At 39.0% G+C, this 8,431-nt stretch overlaps 1 protein-coding gene across 1 annotated transcript; it reads left to right on the top strand.

Annotated features, from left to right (window-relative positions):
• Positions 1 to 258: 258 nt before the first annotated feature.
• Positions 259 to 8,024, top strand: LOC122656617. Its single transcript, XM_043851217.1, has 5 exons — positions 259 to 948; positions 1,987 to 2,454; positions 2,624 to 3,001; positions 3,086 to 3,153; positions 7,642 to 8,024. Exons 1-5 carry the CDS (start codon positions 280 to 282, stop codon positions 7,853 to 7,855), a joined length of 1,797 nt encoding a protein of 598 aa, XP_043707152.1. The 5' UTR covers positions 259 to 279; the 3' UTR covers positions 7,856 to 8,024.
• Positions 8,025 to 8,431: the final 407 nt, after the last annotated feature.

Raw genomic sequence — 8,431 nt, 5'->3', positions numbered from 1 at the left:
CAAAAGAATTTCAGAAATCAGAAGTCGGATTAGCACCTAGCATAGAAATATTTCTAAAGTTTCCAACCATTTCTTTCTGGCATAGAAATAAAAAACCATCTTCAATTCCCGCTCTCAGTTTCTCTACCGGGAATTCAGATGTTACAAAAAGGAGATTCAGTAGCAGCAGAAGCGTCAGCAGCTAAGACGAAGACAAGAACAGTCGCAGCAGCAGCAGCAGCAGAAGAAGAAGACACAGGAGAAACGGACCTATGTAATTGAACTTTGCAATGCTTAGGGATGCAAAAGCTCATTCGTCGAAGCCCTTCGGTCCCCATCCTCTGCACTTCAGCTAACCCTTCTCCTTGGGGCCTTAACATTAGCAAGAACGAGAAGAACGGCTACGAAAAGGACAACGGCGGCTCTCTCTTCAACCTTTCCTCTTTCCGCCCACGACCCACAATGCCCACTTCCTCTGCCTTCCATCTCCACCTCTCTCCCACCGTTTCTCTTCACAAAAAGCCCAGTTTAACCTCTGCCGCCAACGCTTGCTTTGCTTCAAGCAGCTCTGGTAGCTTTTGCCGCTGCTCTCTTGATTCTGAAAACCCAGGAAGAGCCTGGGTCGTCTTAAAAAAAGGGCATTCCGCTTTTGGGTCTGCTTGGTTCCACACCAAGACAGAAGGTGGACTTCCTCTGGTGGTTGCCGAGAGCTCAAAGAGCTCTGAGAACAGCGTGTCTTGCGGTGTTGGTGGCTCTAATGAAGGAGGAAAAGAAGTATCTTCGGTTAACGCTGAATCTCGACCGTTACGGTTCCAGAAGAGGCAGAAGGGTAGTTCTAGTTCTGCTTCTGCTCTGCCTGGGAACCCTGACCTCTTGACGATTCCTGGAGTTGGGCCTCGGAATTTGAGGAAATTGGTTGATAAGGGTATAGCCGGAGTCTCCGAGCTCAAGCAGCTATACAGAGACAAGGTAATAATCCAATCCCCCTTGCTCAAAACAGTATCATACACAGAAAAGAGTCTGTTTGATAGGGTGAAATTCTCTCAAAATTGTTATTTTCTTGGACAAATAAGGTGCGATAAATGAATTTTCATGAGGTGCAGCGTACCCCGCTTTTATGTTAACATTGCATAAATAAAAGAAACCCTACTACGCAAGCCTTGTTGAAGAAGTTGTAGAGGTGGTGTTCTTCTTGGGGGAAAATTTGGGGCAGACCTTTACTACCAAGTTTAGAGGAGGTGTGTGTCCTTAGGGAGAGAGGGAATATCATCTAGCGAGTAGGTGTCTTATGTGTAAGAGAGAAGAAGAAACTGTGTCGCTTCTCTTTGTTCATTGTGAAATCATTAGGGTGATATAGTGCCTCTTATATGTTTTTAATTTAAACCAGTTTGAGTTGAACCAAGCATCAATTTTGAATAATATCGTGGCCTGACTCCTTTTAGCAGCTGGAGTAATTATTCTTTTCTGTAGACATCTCTATTTGCGGTTGAAGTAGAAGGATCTTTTGTAATTTAGCATGGACAAAGTTGAAACTGTATGGTTGATGTTCATGATTGGGATGCTTGAGTGAAGAGTTCTTCCCAACTAGCAATCTGTCATTACAAATGGATATCCATTCTGTGGGAGGGCCAGTTGGTTTAGATATGTATTTGGGAAATAGTTTTCTGTCTGGGAGTGTGGCTGACGCCAGCACTCCCATGTGTCTATCTCTCTCCTGAAAACAAGGGGGCAGATGTGTCTTTTCATATGGTAAGGAGAGAGATAGACTAATGGGAGTGCTGGCATAGACCACACTCCCGGACACAGTTCTTTTTCCCATATTTAGTCATCAACATCTTGTGACTTTTGTGCATTCTGTATTTTTTGCACCTATCACGGGAATGCTTTTACCCTATTCTTTTGTGCTTTTAAGCTTATTTCACAAAAGAATCTGTTACCAATCAACTTTTAACTTTGATGGACTATAGTGTTCCCTTAACGATGCTTTCAACCCATTCTTTTTTGCAGTTTTTTGGAAAGTCTAGTCAGAAGATGGTCGAGTATTTACAGAGTTCTGTAGGGATAATTCACAAAAGTCACGCTGAGAGCATAACTTCTTATATTAAGGAAAGCATGGATGAAGAGTTAAATGAAGAAAGCCCAAACTTGGAAGAGAAGCCTGCCCAGAAGAAACGGCTCACTTTCTGTGTTGAAGGAAATATTAGCGTTGGAAAGACCACTTTCCTTCAGAGGATAGCGAATGAAACACTCGAGCTACGTGATCTTGTTGAGATTGTTCCAGAGCCTATATCCAAGTGGCAGGATGTAGGTCCTGATCATTTCAATATATTGGATGCTTTCTATGCCGAGCCACAGAGGTATGCCTATACCTTCCAGAATTATGTGTTTGTGACAAGGGTCATGCAGGAAAAAGAATCTGCTGGTGGGGTTAAACCCCTTAGATTGATGGAAAGGAGTATATTCAGTGATAGGATGGTAAGCATTCAACTTGTCATTTGTTGTGATTAGTTGAACCTAAAATTAATCCTATTACGCTTAACCTTTCCTTGGATTTCTGTTGGTCCAGATTTGAACCTCAAATTTGAGAAAAATATAATTGCATTTCACAATCTAAGGTTTTTTTCTGTGTCATTGCATGATTTAGGTATTTGTACGAGCTGTTCATGAAGCAAACTGGATGAGTGAGATGGAGATCAACATATATGACTCGTGGTTTGATCCAGTTGTTTCATGTCTGCCTGGGCTTATCCCTGATGGATTCATCTATCTTAGAGCTAGCCCCGACACATGTCATAAACGAATGCTGGTTCGCAAGAGAGCGGAGGAGAGTGGGGTTAGTCTGGATTATCTGCGTGACTTGCATGAAAAGCATGAAAGCTGGCTATTCCCCTCCCAAAGTGGCAATCATGGTGTTTTATCTGTTAGTCAGTTACCCCACCATATGGACAGCTCTTTACATTCTGTTATAAAGGATCGTATTTTCTATTTGGAGGGTGATCATATGCATTCAAGCATTCAAAAGGTTGTCCTTACTAATGTCTTTTCAATTTCTTCACCACCAAGTTCCTTTTTAGTTTATGCATTAGCATTATTTTGCTCATGACAGGTCCCAGCTTTGGTGTTGGACTGTGAACCGAACATTGATTTCAGCAAGGACATTGAAGCCAAGAGACAGTAAGATTATAAAAGCTTTGTTTAGTTTTTTGGAATTTGATTTGCAACTGATATAATTAGGTGATTTGTTGTTTTTCTCAAGTAGATGGTTATTCTATCCATAGTTAGCAAAAAGGGGAACGGTAATAAAACGGAGTTTTACGGTACGGGTTTTAAACGGTAAAAAATTCCAAACGGACGGTCAAATAAAACGGTAAAAAAAAAGAGAACGGTAAAAAACGGAAAACGGACGGTACGGGGTTTAAACATTTATATTTCAAAAAAACGAAACAAAAAAAAGTCACTATTCTCATATAAATTGAGGAATTTTTATTTGAAATACATGCTTCTATTTCCGGTATTCATGCATTGACTTTGAGTTGAAGGTGATATCATGAAAAATGTTGCTCTTCGAGTCATCTTTACGTCGGTGAAAGAATCAAGCCGATCAGAGTTCGGGAGAGAGAGATATGGTCAGTTAAATCCAAGGTATTAAAAAACGCCAAAAAAACAGGAACGTGCGTTTTTGCTAACAGTGATTCTATCTATCAATTTATTCTTGTGTGTGTCCGTGCTTGGTAGCCTCATACTATCTTGTCCCAAGAAGCTTTGTATTATTATATCGGTAATTTCTGTGGCTACTATGCAACAAATTTGTTCTTATTTTTCCTGATTCAGTGGGCTGGTATTCTTATTTTCTCACTAAGAAGTTGATATTTTTAGTGAATTTAGATGACTAATAACATCTTCTTTCTCCTTATTTTGTTTCTCTCTGGTCTTGTACTTGTTGTCTTGTTCTTCCAAGAACCTTCTTTTTTCGGCCCTTGCAATGCAATGAGAGAATTTATTGTTGTTGTAGCAACATACTCCACAAGTGCTGGTAAAAATTGTGATGTGGCCATTATTACTTTTCCCCTTTAGTGTGCTAGTATCATTTTCTGTGATCCTTAACAAGTTTACACCTGTAACCTATTCATGATCATATGGATATTGGATTGTTGATTATGCTTCTTTGCATGATGACTTTCGATATAAATCTGGACTGTTTAATTGTGGCTCCATTGTATTAACAGCTAAGAAGAAGAAAAAGGCCTTTTTATTTGCATTCACCAAAACATCTTTTGGTTTTGCCGCTGCCCTGTTTTTTGTCTCCATCTTGTTTTCTTTGTGATTCTTAATATTTCTAGGTTTTGAAATAATCTGAGTTTCATTATAATCAAGCCGTTACTTCAATTTCCAAGTCTCTTTTCATTTCTTACAAATAAATTTTTTTTTCTTTCTGAATGTCAGTTACGAACTTAGAAGATCTCTCAAAAAGGGTGGGAAATATTTTAAAACCCAGCTTTCCTTTTCTTTTGATATGGGTATTATCAATTTCTTTGCCTTAGTAGTCCGCACAAAGCTGCTTGGCACTAATGACTTACTTGTGCAGGTGAATGTTTGTTGCCATTTCCAAATCCAGTGATTACAGGTTGACAGAAGTATAGTTCAAACATTTTCTCATGAAGGGAAGAAATTGGACCAAAACGCTTAGGCTTCATTTGACATGTCCCGCTCTTGTGCAAGTTGATACGGGCATATAGCTTGTAAAGGAAATGGTCCATGGATCTTAAACATTTTAATGATGAAACAAAACCATCCTTTACCCACTTGGCCTCCTGTCAGTTCATTCTGTGTCAAATGACCTTGAAGACCAGCCCAGATATAGAACCCCAGACAGTTAAAACCTTGGAAGATTTTAAACTAACAGAAACAAAAACCTGTCTTCTTCATCACCACCTACAGATTCCAAAAGAAAGTTTATATCTTCTTCAGGAGTAAAATAAAAATCCTAAGTTGGCTAGTTCAGTTAGGAAAATGGGAAGAAGTGGTGTAGCATTTTTAGAAAAGGACCTAAGTTGGCTATTTTCGATAGAGCTCTTCATTTTTAACAAGTATGGCTTTGAGTGGAGTTGATTGCAAAGAGTATCCATGCAGCCAACCCCATTTAGGATAAGGCTGAGCTGAGTTGAGTTGGGTTGACCTAAGTTGGCTATTTTACTAGAAAAAGAAAAAAAAAAAGAAAAAAAAACAAAGTCACAAAAAAAGAAAAGAAAAGCAAAAAGCAGAAAGGTTCCTTGAATTTTAGCCCCCCAAAATCACCATCATTTTGAATGTTAAAAAAATATTACTAATATAATTTGCTAGGAAAATTTCTCTTTGAGCTCTTAGCCCTCCAAGAGTCACCTCTTCTTGAACATTACCTCATGCTCTCTCATTACTTACTAGCAAATCTCTCTAGACACAATGGAACCCCAGCTCAAACATGCCAATTTTCTCTCATTTTTTGTTGGGATACAAAAGCTTGTGGATGTAGGGAAACAGGATACGAATTAAGGACCAATTAAAACTGAAGTATGGGATCAGTTTGAGCATTCCTCACTGGATGCCTAATTTATTTGCTTTCTCAACATGTACAAGAGGAATGTGAGCATTTCTCTCTGCCATATTCAATGAATCAATTGACTTCGTTTAATTTGCCCTTCAACAAAGTGGTGGAAATTTAGTTTTGCAGGCCCTGTTACTTTGGAAATCAAGTGAAATGATGTGATTCACTTTTTTTTTTTTTAAATATTATTTCTTGCGCCTCTATAAGTTTTATAAAATATGCTTGATATGCTGTACCTTATGCTTTTCATCCATCACTCCCTTGAGTACAAATTTGGAGGCTGAGACATAATTTCTTGGCAGGCAATTGCTTGAAACTTCCTTAATTTTGATGTTGAAAGAGGTTTCAGATTGTGAAAACCATAACAAAGACTAGACTTGTTCTTTAGCTTTCCAACTTTTTTGGAATCCGTTGGCCTATGGGTTCTTAATACTTTTAAGTGATACTGGATTCAATTTCTAATGTGGCCATGCCAAGTAAGCACCTGAACTTCTCCAATTCATGGCTTGATATGTAGCTAGCTGTCTCATTGGCTACAATACAACAACAACAACTCAGCCTTATCCCAACTGAATGGGGTCAGCTACATGAATCCTTGCCCTCCAATCAACTCTATTCGAGGTCATACTTGATACAAGGCCTAAACTATGCCTGTCTTTCCTCACGACTTATTCTAGGGTCATTTTAGGCCTGTCCCTAGCTCTTTTAGTTTTTTCAATCTAAATCAAATCACTTCTTCGTACTGGAGCATCCCAAGACCTACGTTGAACATGGCCATGTCACCTCAAGAGACTTTCTCGTAGCTTATCATGTATCGGAGAAACTCCCAAATCAGCTCTAATATGGTCATCCTTACTTTATCCTCCTAGTTTTGCCACACATCCATCTCAACACCCTCATCTCCGCTACGCTTAGTTTATTTATATGACGCTTCTTAACTGCCCCGCATTGTGCCCTGTACATCATATCCGGTTGTATGATTGTCTTATGAAATTTTCCTTCAACAAGGCTTTAAAGGAATGTCAATCACACAACACTTCGGTCGCATCTCTCCACTTCATCCTCCTATTTTAATTCTCTGTGAAACTTCATGCTCTATATCACCACCTTTATTTATGATTGAACCCAGATATCTAAAATACTCACTTTGCGGTATCTCTCTCATCAATTTTCACCATCTTGTTATCCGTCTTAGTGTAACTGAAGTTACACACTATATACTCCGTCTTTGTTTTACTTATCTTTAAACCTCTTGATTCCAAGGTTTATCTCCATATCTCGAACTTAGCGTTAATCCCTACTTTTGCCTCATCCACCAAAATATTATCATCAGCAAAATGTATACACCAAGGCTCCTCATCTTCAATGTCTCTAGTTAAATCATCCATGATAAGCACAAACAAATAAGGGCTTAAAGCTGATCCTTGATGTAACTCAATTGTAATTGGGAATTCACTACCTTGGCCTCCCATGGTTCTCACACTAGTCACCATGCCATCATAAATGGAATCTTATCCACATTTTTACATCAACAACTTGATCTCATCGACACACTGAACTGGTTGACGATAAAAAACCCGAAAAAAGGAATGAAGAACAATAATAACAGAACAAGAGTAGCTATGGAGTCTTTTTACTTGTTTGGTTGAGTTGCTAGCGTGTGATGAGGTCTATGCTTGTCTAGTTTTCCTGCTACTTTCATGTTGACTTTGATGTGTATTCTAGAAACCCATTCCGCGTAGATCAAAAAGAGATCCCTGGCTATTTATCGGGGCGAAAAAATGTTTCTGGCTTAATAATGTTCTTTTGGATAGGTGTGGTTGTCAACATATTTTGTTCTATTGGCATCTTGTTCTAGTCTAGATATGCTACTGATACCTTGATGCATCAATCTGGACATTCAGATACTGATATAGTAGTTTAATTTGTGCTATTTCCACTCTTCTTGTGTGCTCAGTTTTCAGGATTTGTTTTGGTAATTAGTGTGTTTCTCATTCCATGTTAGTGCCTCTACTTTCTTTCTTTGGTTCTAAGGGGTAGAGTATGCATTTACTGAATGCAATGTGCTACATTTTGTATAGGTATGCTCGCCAGGTGGCAGAGTTCTTTGAGTTTGTGAAGAAAAAGAAAGAAGTTCCATCTGCAAAACCTGGTGACAAAGCAAAGAATTCAAGCCAACAAGTGCTGCTGCCTCATAATGGTGGACTTTGGGTACCTGAAGGTAACCATATCCCAGAGTCTTCCCTAAAATCTCTGGATTTTAGACGAGCTATGTCGTCATTCCTGTCTGCCTAGTCTGTGCTCTCTCTAGAGTCCTTTTCCTGGCTGCTGTGAATAAGGCGGTGGTTGTATCTGACTAGTCTGAGCTCTACTTTAAGCTCTCTTAGCATGTAAAAAGTGTCTTTTCTCACATATAGACCCGGTTTTGGATTGTTGAACAGAAACTTCTTGTTGACCCAGTAACTCCATTAGATATACTAATGTTAATGTAACCCCACTATGTTTTCACGTTCTTGTGAATCTCGGAGCCATGCTTTTACCCTTGGTGTTTGATTATGTGCCTTGGGATGCCTGTGGTGGTATGGCCTGGTGTTGCAACCTTGTTGCTTGTAATTACATCTGGAATTTGTGTAAGAAATTGTCCAGTTCCTCTATCACATATCATTGTTACGGGTTTAGAAGAATCTCTTACTTGCTTCTTTGTGAAGACCAGGTTTATTTGTTTGTATATCAGAAATTTGCATGATCTGGCCTTTGGATATCATCACTTGCACAGCTTATTGCATTTTTTTGGGGCATATTTTCTCTTATCATTGATAATGTGACATCATTTCAGGTTTGGATGCTTATCATAAACTCTGCAGAAAATTT

Source organism: Telopea speciosissima, chromosome 3 (assembly GCF_018873765.1).
Source record: "Telopea speciosissima isolate NSW1024214 ecotype Mountain lineage chromosome 3, Tspe_v1, whole genome shotgun sequence".
NCBI classification, from domain to species: domain Eukaryota; kingdom Viridiplantae; phylum Streptophyta; class Magnoliopsida; order Proteales; family Proteaceae; genus Telopea; species Telopea speciosissima.
Note: the sequence above shows the minus strand (reverse complement) of the source record. Positions and strands in the feature narration are given on the sequence as shown.

Coding starts and splice junctions, on each gene's coding strand:
- LOC122656617 (XM_043851217.1), top strand. CDS start 280: ATGCAAAAGCTCATTCGTCGAAGCCCTTCGGTCCCCATCCTCTGCACT. Junction 949..1,986: donor AGCAGCTATACAGAGACAAG/GTAATAATCCAA, acceptor TCTTTTTTGCAG/TTTTTTGGAAAGTCTAGTCA. Junction 3,154..7,641: donor GACATTGAAGCCAAGAGACA/GTAAGATTATAA, acceptor CATTTTGTATAG/GTATGCTCGCCAGGTGGCAG.